This window comes from Argopecten irradians, chromosome 8 (genome assembly GCF_041381155.1).
Source record: "Argopecten irradians isolate NY chromosome 8, Ai_NY, whole genome shotgun sequence".
Lineage (NCBI taxonomy): Eukaryota > Metazoa > Mollusca > Bivalvia > Pectinida > Pectinidae > Argopecten > Argopecten irradians.
The window spans coordinates 37264346-37285124 of record NC_091141.1 but is presented as its reverse complement, the minus strand read 5'-3'; the positions used below and the strand labels follow the sequence as shown (position 1 = coordinate 37285124).

General features: G+C 34.3%; 1 protein-coding gene across 1 annotated transcript; it reads right to left on the bottom strand.

The window, feature by feature from the left end:
* Window positions 1-3481: 3481 nt before the first annotated feature.
* LOC138330263 (palmitoyltransferase ZDHHC17-like) lies at window positions 3482-19656 on the bottom strand. Its single transcript, XM_069277743.1, has 14 exons — window positions 19425-19656; window positions 17629-17706; window positions 17023-17093; window positions 16426-16564; window positions 16068-16230; window positions 15326-15451; window positions 13315-13454; window positions 12580-12680; window positions 11558-11682; window positions 10629-10785; window positions 9619-9702; window positions 7377-7534; window positions 4783-4964; window positions 3482-3793 (listed from the first exon to the last, which is right to left on the bottom strand). The coding sequence occupies exons 1-14, from the start codon at window positions 19652-19654 to the stop codon at window positions 3625-3627; spliced, it is 1923 nt and encodes a 640-aa protein (XP_069133844.1). The 5' UTR covers window positions 19655-19656; the 3' UTR covers window positions 3482-3624.
* Window positions 19657-20779: the final 1123 nt, after the last annotated feature.

The following is a 20779-nucleotide window of genomic DNA, read 5'->3' as shown; positions in this document are numbered from 1 at the left end:
AAAGTAAATGATAACAATGTTAGTAAGTGAATTAATAGCTACAGTGGAAGAAAAGAAGTGGAAGCTCATACAGTATTTTACTCAACTTTTATTCGCTTTTCTATTCGCTTCAAGCACAGAAACAATGTTGTATTGAAAAATATGAAGAAATTGCGGTGTTAACTACATGTACATTTAATGATATATACATGTATGTACAATTATATTTCAAAATTATGATAAAGATATTAATTGGGAAAATGTGAAATGTTAAAACAGATGTTCAAGGCATGATGAAGTCTTCATTCTTCATTCAATATACTAGTTTTGCAATGAAACATCATTTTTCTTTCTGGAAAGACTTAGTAATTTTAACATCTTTCTTGTGTTCCTGGTGTTCTGAATCAAACATCCTTAATTTTGTTTATTATATTGAATGTGTATTAGATGTCTTTCCTAAATGCCCTGTCTGCTCAACCAGTGTTCTCCCTTGTGGATTTTTCCAGCTGGTCCTAAGGACCGCTTGACCCTAAAAGTTACTATCCTGACTGAAAGTTACTGGTCCTTACAAAACTACAATTCATCCTTGCAGTTTACAATATACTTGCAAAGTAATATAGTTTTGCTAACAAAAATATCTACATATCTGTTTTAGTGCCATGTGCTCTCAACAAAGTTGACTGAAAACCAGAATATTAATAATCATGAAAAAAAATTGTACAATTTGATCTTCAACCTTTCTAAAATGCTATTGTAATTTTTGTTTTGTATTTCTTTAGTACTATATCTGGCCCAAATTATTGCCGGTCAAAGGACCAGCTACATGTACATGTACATGGCAAGAATTGTCTGTCCTATTATAAAGTTGCCGGTCACCGGCAGACGGACAGGCCTTAATTTTGAACACTGTGCTCAACCTGTTAGCCTCAATTGCATTAAGTGTAGTTGAAATTTGAACCAGAGGGAAAACATCTTATATTGAATACATCCCTTCACGCTATGCTTCAAAACCCTTTTGTTGGTAAATAAATCAAAACTGCATGTACTACACATTGTGAAATTTTATTTTATATGTATTTTTTACAAATTCAAAGCAAAGATTTCATTTCCTTTTATTCTAAATAATTATATAATTATCACAAAGTAACAAAACTGACATTACATGATATCTTCATTAAACAGCAATGACAACATTCAATTATAATGATTCTTGAAACCATTTCTTCTTCGAATATTATACAAATTTCACTAGATATTTGGCATATATATGACATAAAAAACTGAATTAACTAATTTCACTTATTACAAAAACGCTTGGAAAAATGAAATTGCTCCAAAAGAAATCAATACTATATAATACAAGTTGAAAATAAAAATATTACTTACAAGATTATGTACAAATTTTACATACCCGATATAAAACATATTTTTATTTTATATTCTATTTTGGATTTCGTGGTTTTTGTAGACACTAGATAGTAAGGCATCGATGAAAACACTATAACAATAGAAATCAATTAAATGACTCTTGTATCATTTATACACAATCACACCCAGTCTCTCTTAATGAACACAGCTATCATAAATGCATTATCTTAATAAAATGTAATTTAGAAATACTCTTCGTGCATTCAAACTTAAATTATTTTTAATAATGTTCAACTTAAATTCCTGTAGATTGTAAAGTTAGATATTTTATATGTTTATAATGTTATCAGGGTTTTTTATTTTCTTTATTTGTTACAATTTGTTAAAAATTCGACCTATATTTACACATTTAGTGACAAAGGTTTCCCTGGCTTCAAACATCCCTGAAGACACTATATTTTCATGTTGGAACAGTTTATTATAAAATTTAAGGTGTAAATGAAACCTGTAACCCTTATAGAAAGAGTTGAGCTTTGATTTATCTTAAAGGTGCCCCATCGCCAACAGAGCATACCCGATACTCATCATTTGAACAATGATTGCATAATGTTTAATCTTGTATGTAGGTATATGTATATGATTTATAAACACAAAACATAATATAATTTATTTTGCTTTTGGTGCATTTACAATCAGTACTTAATTCCACATAGGACATAGCTTATGCCATTGATTTTTTTTGGGATGCAATTAATTATTTTTAATACTTTTATTTTGAAGTAAAATTAAAAGCTGAAACTTTTCAATGGTGGTAATAGTGTGAAGTAAGTAGCTTTGTAACCGAAGAAAAAAACTGATTCATCTGCTCCCATTTTTGATAGAGAAAAAAAATCCACTTGTCAGCAGTGGAGCATCTTTAAGAAATTGATTATTTGTTATTCTTATGTAAAATAATGAATGTAAAATGATGAATCAAATGCTGAAAAATTGAAGAGATCTAAATATAATTTGCAGCAAAGTTCATTGACAAGGTTATGCATTTATTGCTCTTAGACTAGCACATCCCCACTATAATTATGTTCATATCAAAATTATTATATAATTATCCTTATCTTAATTAGTTAAGATTTTTATTCATATATTGATATATGGACATGCAAAACATAGAACATGTGGGATTGGAAAACAAGCTTAAAGATTAAATAAATTCCTTGCTTTGATATCCTAATTATAATGATAATACAAATTAATATAACTTAATGTGGGAATTAAAATAACTTACTTATCCTAATTATAAGGAATATATAAAATAGCATAACTTATTGTTTTAACAACATTATGCATGTACATGTAATGATGTTACAAATAAGATCAACCAAAAAATGTATTAAAACTGAAAAGAAAAAGAAAAGAACATCAAGAATGACTCACATTTAAAGAAAAAAAATACAGAAAAAAATAAAAGTTTGTTCAGTAGTAAACAATGGTCATTATGACCTACACATTTAGCAGTTTTCTTATCATTACAATCACAACAAGACCCAAGCAATTCATCACCAAGGACAAGGTAATTAATCCAATTATGTATACAAACCACAAATTAAATTCATATATCCAAAAATTCTCGTTTCGTCACTTTTCTTTTTTTTTAAATGAGATTAAATAAGATCAACGAGATAATCAGTTATTGTTTTGAACTCTTTGGCTGCAGCAATAAATTCCATCAGAACTGATCATTAAACTAGCATTTTATAGTTTGGAGTAAACAAAAGGAACAAAGCCATGTTTTTTAAATTGAATAAATATAATATCTTATTAACCTTTGATTTGTTTAACTGTCAGAGTCATATTAACGGCAAAACCTGGCTTCAAACTCGCCACTCAGATGTGGTGAGCTGAATACCCCTATAGACACATTTTGAACTTTCCAGTACTGAGTATGGAGGCTTCCATTATACTTATAAAGGGATGAATGAAATAAATCCCTTATAGCCATTAGCGAGCTCTCAGCACAAAAGAGTCAAATTTCCTCTCTCCAGAGTTTCACTTTTTTTGTTCTACACAAACTGGCAGTTTTGTCTGTTCTTCACAATCTAGCAGTTTTTCCAGTTTCACATTTATTTAGTTCTTCACATTTATTTAGTCTTCAGAAACTACTACATCTGTAGTTTTCCCAGTTTCACATTTATTCAGTTCTTCAGAAACTGGTAATTTTCTCAGTTTCACATTTATTTAGTTCTTCAGAAACTGATAGTTTTCCAGGTTTCACATTAATTCCTACACAAACTGGTAGTTTTCCCGATTCACGTTGAACCTGAGCCGCTGTGAGACGGCCGCCTGCTCACCAGGAAGCACAAACAAATTACGATAGTCAATTTTATTTGGCCGCAGTAATCCACAGAACCGCCATTGGAGCAGGTCTACCATATTCTTAAACACTCCACGACTGTGAACAGAAACATGAAATCAGTTTAATATTTAGATATTTATTTTTTCAATTAGGCCAAAACAAATGTGTTTTGAGGGTTACATTGGCAAAAAAAATAGGGTCGGTAGGTTGGATTTTTTTTAGGTGTCTTTTACTCTAAAGTAATGGCCGGAACCGGAGTCTGAGATCGAAATCCCAACTTTTAATTAATTATTTTTTTCGTATAAAAGTGGAAAAAAAACTAGGCTCGGTGGTAAAAAATTAGGGTTGCTTGTTTAAGCATTAACCTATATATATTTTTTTGGCCTTATTTAAAAGACTTTCTAACAAATGTTAATTTTTTTTTAAATCACAAATCCTAAAATTTTTCTGGTGATTTATTGTCAGATTAATCCGCACTGTGATTACAAATCTTGAAACTGCTTTTAATTATTTATGATTTGTGATTTATTTTATTTTTGAACCTTCATCATTTGCATGCATTATGTGAAATTGTGTAAAATAAGAACAATAACAGTTACTGTAGAAAGAGACACAACTCTTGTTAAAATTATCAGAATGGACCTAATATGAAGGTCTCACCGACATAGTAATGTATACCTATTAAAATATTAAGCAAAGTTCATCCTATTTTATCCCTCATAATTGAACGAGTACAATCATTTTATTCTCAAAAGTACATGTCCTATTAACAGCCAGGGTCATTTAAGGATGTGCCAGGTTTGTTGGTGGAGGAAAGCCAGAGTACCTGGAAAAAAAACCTACCAGCTGTCAGTACCTGGCAACTGCCCCATATAGGATTCGAACTCGAGACCCAGAGGTGGAGGGCTTGTGGTAATATGTCGTGATCTTTTAACCACTTGGCCACCTCGTCCAGATGGGCAGTATAAATATACAGAATATGAACACTTACAAAAAATAATGTGTTGAGCCGTCTAATGATCGATATAATTTAGTTATAAGCTATCAATTGACATGATACCTAGATGTAGTATACCGGTACTTACTGGAATGGATTCTTTGATTTAGCCTTCGCTCCCCCATGGAAACTATGATGAGCATGTCCCGCATGGCTGTGACCATGACCTTTCATGTCGGACATTTCTTGTAGTTTGGCTGCCTTGTCGTGAAGGTATTCATACCTCACAAAGTTGATCCTTTCGTTTGTTGTCATTCCAAGCCAGACAATCTGAAAGAGAAAATCGTTTGGTTTGTTTGTTTAGTATTACATCCTATTAACAGTGCAATGTAATGACGTAACAGGTTTCATGGTGGAAGGAAAAATCGGAGCACCTGGAGAAAAACCACCGACAAGCGATCAGTACCTGGCAACTGCCCCACATGGGATCGAACCCGTGACCCAGAGGTGAAACGGCTTGTAGTATTATGTCGTGACACCTTAACTACTCGGCCAGATTGAAAGAAATAACAGATAAAATAATATTTGAAATTAATTGTATTATTTCTCTTCAAGGCCAATAAGACATTATTAAGATAAAGCCGCCCATGCATGCATCCATGTCTTATAAAGTACATGTATTCACATCAATGAAGCTGCCAACTTTGGTCCTGCATGTACAAGCATATGCATTGTCCAGCAGGTGCCTTTATTTGACGTGTACTTGTTTAAACCACAAACCGTTATTTTGCAAAATTCAAATTTGTTATTAAGTTATTTTATGTTAAATGCCAACTCTGATGTTTGTTTCCTTTACTGTACAGTAAATCCAGTCTGGTTTCAAAAAGTGATGCTCAATTTTACCAATAAAACGATAATTTTGTTGACGCAGTGACGTCATCAGGTTGTATTGCATGGATATGGCTCTTGTAATACAGCCTCAGATGACACAAGTTTACTGCATGAGATTAACCAGTACTACTCCCGTAGGTATGAGAGAAATCCTAAAAATATCTTTGCCGAGCTAGGAAGGATATATTAATACTGGTATGTCTGTTTTTTGGTGTTTTTTTTTTATTAATTAACATCCTATTAACAACCAGGGTCATGTAAGGACGGTCTCCTATGTATGTGATGAGTAGTGCATACATGCCATATTTTTCTAGGGGTGGTAAGGGAGATTGATAACCATTTCAAGGGATTTTGGTCTCAAATAAGGGAGGTATACGTGCGACATATATGAATAAATTCAATATCTGCTTTTAATGATGAATTTTTTTTAGCAAAATAAACACAAACACGTAATTTAATGTTCTGTAACAATTTTGCTTCATTTAAGGTATCAATTTTTCACATTACATTATTTTGCTTTCTTTGCTTTTTGGAATACAGCATTAGTCAGAGTATAGCTGAAACATTGAATTATACTAGTAGTCACATCCCTATATATACACCCAGTTCTGGAGCAGTTTTATTGTTCAAAATATTAGACTGGGCTTTTTAAGATATCTTCAACAATAACGGATAATTAACTTAAATAAAGTTCTTAAATTTACAAGCACTAAATTAAGAAAATACAGAGAATTGTTACAGTAGTATTCAAAATATATCTTAATCTGAGAGAGAAAAAAATAAAATTTCTTTTAATTTGATTTATTTAAATTCAGTTACTAAATGATAATTTTTTGTTATCAATGTATTTTTTTCTAAAAATAAATTCACACCAAAATTTTTTTTCATTTTTAAAAACCTGAATTTTAGGAAATCTGGAAATTCTATAAAATCCAGATCATCTATTACAATTAACAAAAAATTGCAAAGCTTGTGACATCCATCAGATACAGAAAGGCCTATTTAACATTAAAAATGTGAGTAAATCATTTAAGCATTGATGTCACTATTTTTTTATTTTATCGGGGTATGAAAAAAAATTGTTTGCAAACTGTGTGAATCCGCGTAGCGGATTCTCACAAAAGTTTGCAAACATTCTTTTTTTTCATAACCCGATAAAATTAAAAAATAGTGACATCAATACTTATAATTAATTTTATACTCTATTTGATAAAATGAAGTATGTTTAAATGTAACATTATAGTGGTTTTTCAAGGGATTCTTTTTTCCGAATCAATACGCAATGTCAATGTCTCTATTGTGACGTCACGTTAACGTCGGGGTTTCGCGCCATTCTCGGATTTTTTTTTCATAGTGGTATGCAAAAAAATATTGGCCAATCAGAAAGCCAGATTTGGTATGAAAACAAAGAAAAATTAATTATTTACGGTTGTAAGCAGTATTTGTTTTGTAGTAATACTCACTAGCTGTAGTCATAAAATTTATTGAAAGGCCAGCTGATTGTTTTCTAGGCGGCCGATGGGCTGCTTGACTTCAGTTTACTTAATATACAGACGTGAGTGAAAGCGACACCACAGGCCAAGGTGGAAATATATATACGGGAATTTAGACTCTCTTCCCGGGAGACAATAAAAGGCTTTAAAATACGGGAGGTTTTGTCTCACGCCGGGATGTATGGCATGTATGGAAGTGTGTATGAAGTTTGTGGTGCATGTTTTGAGAGACTGCAGTATATTCATGTTATGTATTTTTGTATAGTGGAACTCTTGCACTTTTTATAGTGCTATATCACTGAATCATGCCCCCGAATAGTATGAGCTCTTTGCTGAGCTAGAGAATTCATGTTCTTACCTGATACATTTGGCAGGTCAGTAATATGCCGACCCAAAGCATGTGTCCAAGGGAGTTGAGTGCGATCCATGCCACCCAAGGTGAAGCCTTCACTATCTTATAGATGATTCCAGTGATACCATCGACATAGATATCAAACGGACACACGTGATTCCAGTCTACAAAGAAAGAATTTAAATAAAGAAATAAATGAACTCCTAATCAGGACTTTATCCCAACTACCACGGTAACAAATCTCAAAATCCTAGATGGCTGCCTGTCTGCCATTTATTTTTTGTTTTTGGTCCAGGATGCAATATGCTTAATTAACCCTGTCACCACTGTAGACCATAATGGACTCGTTCAGATCAATGAAAGTTAGAGTCTACTAAAGTTACATAGGGATGAAAGAGTTAACAAAAGTCAAGCAGGAACGTATACAGGAAATTGTAATTTGAGAAAGATCACTTATAATTACTAACTTCTAAGAAATAGAAGTAGTGCTAATTATAAACAGATATATTTACAGTCAGTGGTGAATTGATAGTATAAACCCCGTTGATTTCAACCAAAGGCTACTCAACTTTATTTCTCGATAGATTGAGTATGTCACGCGCAATTTGGAGCCGCGCGGATGAATTTATGATGGTCCAAATCAGATACTTGTTTTCAGTATCGAACGTACGTTCGATAAACATGTACATGTATCAAAATAGGTTTGAACACATATTATACATGCATGTATGTACGTGTGTAAATACAAATGTAGAAAAGTTTTTTTTGTTTATGTCACTACCTCTTTGAGCGTATGATAAATAAACAATGTTGAACAATGTACAGTTTTGCACATTCCGATGACGTTGCAATGTTTACATGTTGTGTGTCGGTGAGTGTGTGTTGTTCGCTACAACATGTAGATCTACATCCTATTTGTATTTTTAACATCTTTGGTTGTACGCAAATGGATAAGATATGTCAGGACAACATCAGTCTTTCAGTTGCATAACTTTAACCAAAACGACCTAGCACGATAATGCATTTTTGTTCACCTCGGGGGACAGACAAGTCCTGTACGTTATCTACTGTGAATCGGCGAGAGTAGGCCTTACATACACAATGTACGTTTGGGTGTTTCGAAATATCAATGAAACGGAATCCTTCAATTGTAGCTTTACAATACTTGTTATAGATATCTCTAATATTTACTGAAGTGTTTGAAACAACAATATAAATATAAGCTAACATTGTGAGAGCGGTAAACGTTTACAGTAGTGGGCCTACCTGTGTTTGTACATGTTCATCGAAACGACGTCCGATACATTTGAAAATCTCCAAAATCCGGAAATAATGACATGGAACTATGTAAACATCCGTGTATTCAAGTAATTTCAAACGTGAACTGATTAAGAAGAACTCAAGTGATCACAAAATTGAAGAAACTCTCTGTTTGTCACACCTCCTTGACACAGGTGGTTTGAATCGGACGCCGCGTCACAACTACGTTAAATATCCTGCCACGTTATGAATTGTGTAAGCGTGTGTAATCAAACGAGTTTGCACCATGGTGTTTTTAACAAAAGATAAATAAAACGATTTATAGTTCCATACCGGGAAACCCCAGATATATGCATCATAAGACGGAACTCATTTTATTTGTATGTTCATTGATAAATTGGCGGGAATTTCCGCCACTTCGAGTGGCTGTTCCAAATGCCTGTCGGAACTAAACGATATAATTCAATTTTAGTCTTATAAATGCCATAAACACTATTAAGGGTAAATTTTGAGTTATGAAAATAATAGTTAAGACTGTAAATATAAGGATTAAAGTCTCTTTCTGGTGGTTCTATCGAAGGATAAAGTTGAGTAGGGTATCGATATTTGTTTCATGGACCGCTTCGCGGTCCATTCCAAATATCGATACCCTACTCAACTTTATCCTTCGATAGAACCACCAGAAAGAGACTTTAATCCTTAAATATTGTAGACAAACAGACTAGAGTTACAGATATAATAAACACACTGTCAGGCAAAAACACAACTTGAATAGTCAACCATCAAATAATTTTGATTTATAATTTAGATTCATCAAATTTGTTATTCATTATTTGACTAATAATTTTGAAATTGGATGATTCAATTTAGATTTTGAATTTTGCTCTTTGAATGGTTTGACCCTTAACTGATTTCTAAATCTACAGTTTTCATCTCGGAATTAAATCTTTAAAGTTTTGAAGATAAAAGAAAAGATTTTCAAACTTACAAATTTGGCAGCCATGGAAGCACCAGCATATCATTCCGAACAGGAAAAACAAGTAGCCAATGAAATACCTGTGGTTATCAGCACCTGGGAACGGAGAAAATATTCCATCAATCAATAATTAATGATCAGGTTATGAGAATGCAAGATAATTAAAATGAACAGCTGAGATTGAAAGTAATAATTATGTTAACTTAATGTGAACAAAAAATGAAAAAAAATAAAAATCTAAATTTGTACTAAACATAAATTAACCCAGCCTGCTTTTTCTTACTAAAATAAAAGTTACAGGTTACATACATTAATTATTGATTAAAAAAAGTCTTGAAAAAATCTCATTTATTTCATTACACTACCAGTATACGTGAGAAAGCTACTACCGTGTACATGTATATTGAATTAATTATTCAAGAAACCAATAGAAAATTTAAAGCTTGGAACTGCAGTTACGCATTATATATTTTTTCACTTAATTTAAATTAAATTATATAATTAAACACAACCCTAAACAAACGTTCTTTAACAGACAGTTTGCTTTCCCGAATTTCTCAATCAAAGTAAATTTGCAAATAAGTTTATCTCCGCAAATGACCATCTACAAATTGAATATATATTGATAGAAATTTAAATTCTTCAATCCGTGAATTTTTTTTTATATGAAAATCTCACAAAATTCTATCACCATGAGAGAAGGCTTACAGCATACTACCATGTTTAACTTGCTGGTAGCTTTAAGAAAGATGAAAAGGCATCAGACTGACTTGTTTGTTTGTTCGTTCAACAAATTACGTCCTATTAACAGCCAGGGTCATGTAAGGACGGTCTCCCATGTATGTGGTGTGTTATGTGTATGAAGTGTGATGTGTGTGTTTTGGGAGACTGCAGTATATTCATTTAGTGTCTTCTTGTATAGTAGAACTCCCTTTTTATAGTGCTATATTACTGAAGCATGCTTGGGATGACACCCGGTTACATTATACTGAAGATGGGCGAACCAGACTAAAGATACTGACCAACACAGTTGTCTATCCAAGGACAATGGTGATCCATTTTAGCCACACACTTGTTACATGTGTTACAGTGTTTAGACCGGATAGGGCGGTGTATCAGACAGGTGCTACAGAACTGATTCAAGGTCAAGGTCTGGTCCTCTGCTAGTTCTAAAATCACCTAAACAGAATAGCACACATGATTAAGTCCTCTGCTACAGTGCAAACATGTATTTCTAAACTTAGCTAAAACAAAACAACAAGTATCTTTATTTATGATAAAATAACCTAAACAGAACATGTCTAATTTAGTAAGTCTTCTCTGCTGAAATTACTAAAACAAATTAACATAGGTGAATGTGTTTGATGTCTTGTCCTCAACTTCAGACAAAGACATTCTTTGATCCCAACATATTGTTCTGTGAAAAATTTGTTGACAAATGGAAGTTAAGCAATTTTCAACTTGTGACTTTCAAAGTAGATCAAGGTCAGTCATTTGAACAAAGAGTTATAATCTTTCTCTTGTCGGTTTGGTCAGTCATTGCCTTGACCTTGTCATTTTGGTCATTTGTTATCTATCTTGACCTTGTCAGTTCGGTCAGTTGTTACTTATCTTGACCATATCAGTTCAGTCAGTCATTACTTACCCTGACCTTGTCAGTTCAATCAGTCATTAATTACCTTGACCTCGTCAGTTTGGTCAGTTGTTACTTACCTTGACCATATCAGTATGGTCAGTCATTACTTACCTGGACCTTATCAGTTCGGTCAGTCATTACTTACCTGGACCTTGTCAGTTCAGCCAGTCATTACCTGTCTTGACATTATCAGTTCGGTCAGTCATTACTTACCTTGACCTTACTAGTTCGGTCAGTCATTACTTACCTTGATCTTACCAGTTCGGTCAGTCATTACTTACCTTGACCTTTTCAGTTCGGTCAGTTGTTATTTACCTTGATCTTGTCTGTTCGGTCAGTCTCTATGTAGCCAGGGTCAGTTCTCCATGCCTTCCAGAAGTTGTAGGTCAGCAGTATGGTATTAATGGTGAAAATGATATTTTTCTCAGTACTCTGTATGTCTGGGAACTGGTCAAGGATTATTAATATATATACCTCATCAAAAGGTTGCTCTGTCTATCTACCATTTGTTTTGTGTATGGACAATTTGTGGTGGTGTGTCCTTACAATGTATGGGAGCTATCTAACAGAACAAATTGTCCAAATAAAGCTAAGTTTGAGCTGTTGGAAAGGTTTAAACTAGAAATGTCTGTAAGCCATAAATGTCATTACTTGATATATCTAAGTGGGACAAGGTGAATATTTGAAAAATAGGTCACAGTGACCTACTTTGACACATGACACATTACTGCACTTCGGGCTACTTAGCTATAAGTTAAAGATGCTCCACCGTAGTAAAGTAAGAAAACAGCATTTGTGGAGTAACTATGTAGGAGACAAGCCTGGGCTTTTGTTTGTTTTATTAAACTAATGTCCTATTAACAGCCAGGGTTTTACATGTAAAACGGCTTTCCCTAGCCTAAAAAAGGTGTGTTGTATGTGTGAAGTGCAGAGTGCATGTTTTGGGAGACTGCGGAATATTCATGTTGTGTCTTCTTGAAATAGGGGAACTCTTGCCCTTTTTATCGTGCTATATCACTGAAGCATGCCGTAGAAGACAACAGACAAGTGCACCAATACAAATGAGTCTTCTCACTCTTGTTATGCTGTGCAATAAGCAGGAGCATAAAATACCACTTTTATAGACTATATTGTGTCCAAGCCAGGGCACAGAACCCAGAGCATTCCTCACAGGATTAAACGCATAACAGAATGCCAAAACTGAGGCGATGTCAATGGAGACGTTAGGAAAGACAATGTCATCAAGGAAGAAGAGAAAAGACAAAGTCTTTAATTTAGTCGCCTTTTACAATCATTCAACAGGTGCAGCAAGTACAATTCTAATGGTTCAAGGATACATGGCACTAAGTAGACAAACCAGGTATAGTACATCCAAAGCTTGGTGGCCAGATAAATACTGATGGGCATCACAACCATCATTTTATCATCAAAGAAAAAGCTGCAGATGAAAAATATTAAAACCATCAAAACTTCATAATCTTGTTTAGAAGCGAAAAAATTAAATTAATACGGGGGTTTCGAGATCCAAAAACAACGTCAGTGAAGTACTATTTACCATCGATTAGTCCCACCTTCTGGTGATTAGGACGTCATTATTTGACGTGAGTTTTGTGACGTCATAATCACCGGAAGATGGGACTAATCGACGATAAATTGTACTTTACCCACGTCATTTTGGGATCTCGAAAACCCCGTATTCCAGTAAACATTGGGTTTGTTTTCTTTCAAATGGTAAATTTAATTTAAACCCATCATTGTTAAGTTAAGTATAATATTGGCATTCACTCTGAGCAGAATTTCAAGGATCTATTACCATAGCATATTACTAGCCTGGGCAAGACATCACATTACCACAATTGACGGATTGTCAGCTACACAATCTAGTCGCACCTGACTTTACATTTTATATTGTATATGCTTTGATGTTTGACCCGACATTGAATAGTTGCACGTTCAATTTCGAGCCTGAGGCATAGCTACATATTGCCTGGCAATCTTTTCACCCCTAACCTCTCGCCCCTAATCTTTCACCCCTTACCTCTCACCCCTAACCTTGATAAATGGATACTTACTGAGCCACAACCTTCCAGATGATAATACCGACCACAGCTAGAGCAAGCTTGACATACCAATCCCCCTCCATCTCTGGAATGGCTCCGATGGCCCATAACGCGATGAATGGGAACACCAACATCACCTTCCTACGAACGTTCTAAACATAAAATAATTCATAAGTCAACCCGGGTCCCTTTATTTGTATGAACATTTATTTTTTAACATGGATGGATTTTGCTACATAATATTATCATATAGCAATACAAACCGGTCTTCAACTAATGACTTCACACAGATTACAATGAAAATTCAAGGACTCTTTAAGGACTTTCAAGGACTTTTTTGTCATTTTCAAGGCCCCATACAACAATTAAATGTTCTCTCAGCTAGAACTTCTGGAATAATTGCTGAATTAATCATTAACCTTCACTGATGATAATGAATGAAGAAATAGTTCAGTAAATGAAGCTCTGGGATATGTCATAATCAGAGCGAGAACAAGGTGTGGAGTCCTGAATTAAAATTCTAGATTTCAGTTTGATTCACCCAAAACACTTCCACGACAAGTTTCATCAAATTTCATGTTCATTTTAAGCTTTAATATGAATTTTGAATGAGGAATCAAATGTCATTTTAGAACAAATGTATTTTTTCGGACTTTTCAAGGCCGTTTGGTGAATTTCAAGCACTTTCAAGGCCAACACATAAATTCAAGGACTTTTCAAGGCCTGTACCCACCATTGACTAACTAATATTATGTCAGACCTTCCACTCGTGATTCTCATAGGAGAAGTTGGCTGGACAAATTTTTCTATGGATAGATAGACAAGCTGATTCCAGAAAAATGGTCTTTAAAGCTAAAACGTCTTTATGCACAAATTATGGTGAAATTGATCATTTGGAACACTGAGATATTGGTCTTATTGAGCAGTTGGTTTTTATATAGAGGTGGTCACTAAGGCAGGTTTTTCTGTACAAATATTTTTATTTTTGCATATATGTAATCAGATAATGAGGGCGCCGGGCGCGGGTAAATGACTGAAGGGGGCGCGGTTATTTGAGACCATTTTTAGATGTTTTTTTCTGAAACAGACTAAAGTCATCTTGCTTTTAGTTTCGTATTTTTCTGAAACTTATGATAACCAACTTTCATTTTGAAGTCAAGTAAGTATTGAAATTACATAATAAGTAAGAAATGTATGCACCAGAAGTATTAAACATTGGTTAAATATGTCTGTTTCACGGAATTTTTGCATTTCATGCTAGCCTGTTTGTTTACCTTGCGTATACACAAAATGGCGGACGGTGCTTTTGATCGCTACTTTCGTTTTGTGGCAGATGGGGAATACTGACAAGAGCACACAAGAAAATGCTTAGAAATGATAGTATTACTGTTAGTTAGGAACCTTTATCATAGATATACAGTAAGTATTCATAAAACCTGTACAGACATCGCTAAAATGTTGTTGCCAGTTAGTCTTCATCCATACACGTGTGTGGGACATTCAAGTGACACGTTTTGTTTTGAACATGGCGTTCTCGCTATTTCTATGTGAAAATACTTGTCAAGTTATTCAGTGCAATAAATTTAGTGTTTATTCAAGCTGATTAGATATCTGTTAGACATCAGATTGATGTAAAACTGTATTTCATTAGCGTCTGCAGAGACAAATTGTCACAATCTGGCACAAAAATTGTATGAAATTAGTTGATTTTTTTCAGCAAAAAACGTGGGGGCGCCCTTATTAGAGGAGGCGCTCTTAATAGGGAAAATACGGTATACCCGGAACTGGGAATACCAAATCAGACAACCCCAGACCTTTTTACATCAATGCCTGGTTTCAAACCAAAGCAATCCAGCTGGAAGACAAGTCATTTAACTATACCATCCCACCACACATTCCTTACACACTTAATGACTTGTTGCAAGGGAATAATTAATATGAAAGCATCAATCTAGTATGCATTTTGAACAGCCACACATTCTGAACGAGGGGAGGTAAATCTTGTAAGAGGTTGAGTTTTTACCTTATCATTGGTGTACCTTTGTAGACAATGCCTGGTATCATATCCGAGCTCAATCCTCATCTCATGTAAACGCTTCACCACTTGTGTGTGCTTGTGCATGGCTGCTAAATCAATGGGAGTCTGCCTCTGGAATTTACCAATCCTCAGATTTCATTCAAACATCAAAACAAACATTCAACTTTTTGGTCTGAATATTGGAGTTCATCTATCCTTATTTTACATTTATTTTAACACTAGGGGTTAATATCATGACCACATGTCTAAAAAAAAATTGAAAATCTAACACCTTAATCTGTTCCTATTAATTTTTTTTTTTTTTTTGCATAATAAAGAGTTATGTCCCTTATGGCCAGGTATCCATGGTGATCTCATTATTTTGTGAGTGAAATTCAAATTGTTTTCTCTGAAAAATGTGACGTTACGCTTGCAAACACACAATCAATACACCCACAAGGGCAAATAACTCTGTAATATGCAAAGAAATATTACTTAAAACCTGTGTGATCTGGAAACTTATCTATACCAGGGAATATGTTGATCCTAATAACATCCTGTTCAGTTTATTCCATTTTTTAACATTACAGAGTTACCTCCCATGTAGGTATCAATTGAGATGACATCAGGTAGTGAGTGTTGTTTTCATTAATATGCATGATGTTACACTTGCAAACACATGATGTCACAACCAATATCTACCTGCAAGGGCACATAACTCTGTGATATGCAGAATACAGTAACTAACCTTGGCGTTTAGTGCGTCTAGGTTTGCCCCTGCATTGATGAGCGTTTTGATGACGACCGTATTGGCAGACTGACAGGCGAAATGCAGTGGGGAGTTCCCTTGTATCTTATCCACCTTGTTCAATGAGGCACCGAATGTCAGTAACATCCGGACAGGGTCATAGCTATGGATACAAAAATACATCACATTAAAAAGTGATCAGGGATACAAAAATACATTACATTAAAAAGTGGTCAGGGATACAAAAATACATCACATTAAAAAGTGGTCAGGGATATAAATATAGATCATGTTATAAAATAGACCCAAGCCTATTAAACAACATTCTCCAAATGTGATGACGAGCTTTCCAACTTACGCGAATATCCGGTAAGAGGCGTACATTAGTGCTGTCATTCCGTGCTGGTCGACCATATCTACGTCGTTACCTTTAGCTATTAAATAGGCTACAATGGCTGTGTGACCAAACTGTGCAGCTAGATGTATACAACTACAACCTAGAAATTAAAACAAGGCTTAAACTAGGCTTATATTTAAACAATGGAAATTTCACGAGTATTGTGTGAAATTAAAAAGATTATTATTTCATAACTTTCACGAGTATTGCGTGAAACTAAAAAGATTATTATTACATAACTTTCTAATAGAAATAATAAATCGAAAGATAATAATTTCATAACTTTCTAAAGAAATAACAAGTTGAATACAAATAAATCATAATTGGTTATACAAATATAGACTGATGGACTGAGAAATAATATCACAGGTATACAACACAAAAAGTGGTCTGAGTACCCAAACAAATGATGAGTGTGGGTCAATTAACCTACTTTCATACCGCCATAAATATTCTAACCTATATATAATAATAATATTTTTTGATGTGGCATGTCCTTAAATGATTACCGCTTTAAGGCTGATTTATAGATCTATAAACGATTCCATTACGACAAACCTTCGCCATCCCTGAGAGTCGGGTCAGCTCCCAGTGACATCAGCAGGACAACCATCTTAAGGTGACCTTGTCTGCAGATATAAAAATAATTTTATGTACATAAATTCAATATTTGTCTAATTTCATAACCAAGAACATAAAATGCAAAACAATGTACTGCAATGAAGACTTGCTTCAGGACTGGATTGTTAGCAAATATATCAATAAAACAATAGTAGTTATTTAAAAAAACATATATTTTTATCCCCCCAAAAAAAGGGAAAAGCATTAGATACCAAGATGATCTAGACTGGCTACCAGTTTCTAGAATTATATTAAAACTGTTGCTTAATTTTGCTTGATTATTTGGTCTCTAGATGTGTCCGTTCCATACAAGGGGGAGATAATTTAGTAATAAAATCAGCTGAAAAATTCTTAAATATCAACAACAGGGTCTGGTGGTAAGTTTAGGTATCATCAAACTTTAGAAAATTCTTTTTTTTTCTGGAATCACAACAAAAGTCAGTTTGGTTTTTTTTTGTACAGAAAGGTTTATACATTAGCATGAACAAGAAAATTACATTTTCATCAACTGAAAAAAATTTTGGAAACAGTATATATACAAACCTTGTTGCCCAGTGAAGAGGGGTTGAATTAAGGTCCCCACCAAACTTGTCAACCACAGCTCCCTTTCTTACATAATATCTGTAAACAAGTCCATTAAATGATTACTTATCAATTCAAACATGAAAGACATTGAGAATGAAATAGATCTCTATTTTTTTACTAGCATAATCATACATGTAATGAGTATATAACAGATGGCATGATTACCACCAGTGGAGATATCTATATATATCTACTGTGATTTGGAACGCCATGTACTAGCAGTCAAATTAACCTGTTTTTTAAATTTTGTCTTTGCATATTATAGAGTTATCTCCCTTGCCGGTGTATATTTATTGTCACTTCATGATTATTATTTTGTGAGTGAAATTCACGTCGATTCTTTGAAAAAGTATGACGTCACACTCGCAAATTAAACACGTGACGACACAATCAATACCTACCTGCAAGGACAGATAACTCTGTAACATGCAAATACAGAATAAAAATCAACCAAGAAATAAAGGGGAAATAACTACGGATACATGGGAGATAACTACATGTATATACAGTGATGTGGGAAAGTCATGCATTCTTTCTATATAAAAACCACCTAAATTGAGAAAAAAATTAGGTAAACTTAGTTGTTTTTATACCCTTATCAAATTTGGTGCCTTGAAGTGGTGTGGTTTATCACAGGTGTTCGTTTCTAATATAAACATAAGTATAATACTGGGTCAAGGTCTATAACTCGGCCGGCCATATAACAGTACCCAATTTCAGAAAAAAGTGTGATTATTAACCAACCGTATAGGATATGATAATAGGAATACTCTCAATCGACAGCCAGATAATTTATCTTTAATTTGGTATATGATACAATATATATCATGCCGTATAAATGTCACTAGGTATCCAGAAACATCGAAAAACAGCCAGATTTTAACTGGTCGGACACTGTGGTGTCCTCCGATAAACACGCCAGGACTCTAATGCGTAGCTCAAAAACCACTGCATGTCAACACTTCAGCGTCATAAGAATGAAAGTTTGGTAGAAAACAAACTTACCGGTTAGTAAATCCATGGATAAATACCATCCATTTGCCTAACGTAGCCCTTTGAAATTTCCGATTGAAAAATTTATGTCTCTAGCCGCCATGTAAGTATGTGTGCAGTAGATTTGTTTTGTCGGCGTTGATTGGCTCTCGAAAATTAATTGACCAATCAACGCCGAGAAAACAAATGTACTACACACATATCAACATGACGGCTAGAGACACACATTTTTTCAATCGGAAATTTCAAAAGGCTGTATTGAGCAAATGGATGGTATATAGATAAACACTAACATACCGGTAAGTTTGTTTTTTTACCAAACTTTAATTCCTATGAAGCTGAAATGTTGACATGCAGTGGTTTTTGAGCTACCCATTAGAGCCCTGGCGTGTTTATCGGAGGACACCACAGTGTCCGACCAGTTGAAATCTGGCTGTTTTCCTATGTTTCTGGATACCTAGTGACATTTATACGGCGTGATTTATATTGTATCATATACCAAATTAAAGATAAATTATCTGGCTGTCGATTGAGAGTATTCCTATTATCATATTCTATACGGTTGGATAATAATCATACTTTTTCTGAAATTGGGTAGTGTTATATGGCCGGCCGAGTTATAGACCTTGACCCAGTATTATACTTATACTTATATTAGAAACGAGCACCTGTGGGTTTATCAAGAAGTTGGTTTTTATGAAGAGGCGATCTCTAATCTAGGTTCTGTACATTATATAATACATATATGTGTAAATACTTACCTAACAATCTCTGTCCTGTTATTTATAGCAGCCCAATGGAGGAGACTCACATTTTCTCTGTCATTCTCATTTACATCAAAACCTCCTTCAATGAGTTCTTGCACACGTTCAAACACACCGTACTGTGTTGCTCGTACAATGTCATAGTTACGAAAATCCTCGGTTCCGGGCTGCTGTGGTATTGCCGTATCTGCCTTTTCAGAACTTTGAGATTGGTCCATATTACTCATGGGTCGCTGCGTTAGAATGAATATGAATTCAAATCAGTAACACTTTTTGGTTTCAAGTAATATGAGGTAAATGTTTATGCAAAAAGCGAGACAGCATATTATTCTTTTCTTTACCATGGAAAATACACAGTACAGCTTACTTAATGTTACTGTATCTTGCAATTGCATGTGTAATTGCCTGTATGATCACACACAAAGGACATACATTTTTTGTGGAAATGAGCATGGCAGTGTCTTCATTGTATATGGAGATCAGCCTAAAACTGTACAATATGTTGGAGAGAGAACTGTATCGAGGCTCGTAAGTTTTCTAACTTAAAACATAGCAAGTCTTTGTGTTAATAAAGTACACTTTTATTTCTAATATAAGCCAGTTTTTTGCCTTTGTCTATGAGCTCAGGTACATTTGTAACTCTACCAATGTGCATTCAACCATGACAAATCCAATATAGACAATGGCAACATAGAATTACCTTTGCATGTGTTATATGTGATGAATAACATTCATGAACGGAATGCATGAAGCATGTTTTTGGGTTGGACAACTATCTGTAAATTCACTTTCACCATGTCCACCGACAGTAATGGAGGGATATTACTTTCTTAATTTAATTTATTACTAAAAGGACATTTCTTTCCAATGTCTGATGTGGTAAAGAAATGACATATGAAACTAGACTTGCAATTTAGGCGTTTGTTTGATAGCGTCTTACTTAAATGATTGCATATAAGTATAACAGTGATTTCCAGGCTACTTCAAAACAGTCAGTGCCCCCATAACAGTTACATTGAATTCAGAGGATTTAAAATTTTGACCTCTCAGGTTGTGTGTTGTGTGCTAACAAAATTATGGGATTATATTTATGTACATGTACATCAAAAGAGCCGTATAACGGTACACTGTGGTTGGCGATGTGGCTTTGATGTTGAACGTAACTCTCTCTGTAGTCTTGAAAGGAAATCTTTGCAGGCCTGTGATTGGTTTAGCTGTTTTTACGCTGATCATGCATAAGCTGCCTCCAATTTTACTATGAGAGTAGCAGACAGTCCAGGGGTGTAAAGATCTTAAGTGATCAGAGCCCATGGAGTATCGGGGAAGCTGGTTGGGGAAAACCACCAACTTGT

Bases quoted from the DNA above. Each gene is read 5' to 3' on its own strand.
- LOC138330263 (XM_069277743.1), bottom strand. From the start codon at position 19,654: ATGAGTAATATGGACCAATCTCAAAGTTCTGAAAAGGCAGATACGGCA. The intron at 17,707-19,424 runs GTAAGTATTTAC...ACTTGTTTACAG, and splicing joins AACAGGACAGAGATTGTTAG to ATATTATGTAAGAAAGGGAG. The intron at 15,452-16,067 runs GTTAGTTACTGT...GGTAAATTCCAG, and splicing joins TAGACGCACTAAACGCCAAG to AGGCAGACTCCCATTGATTT.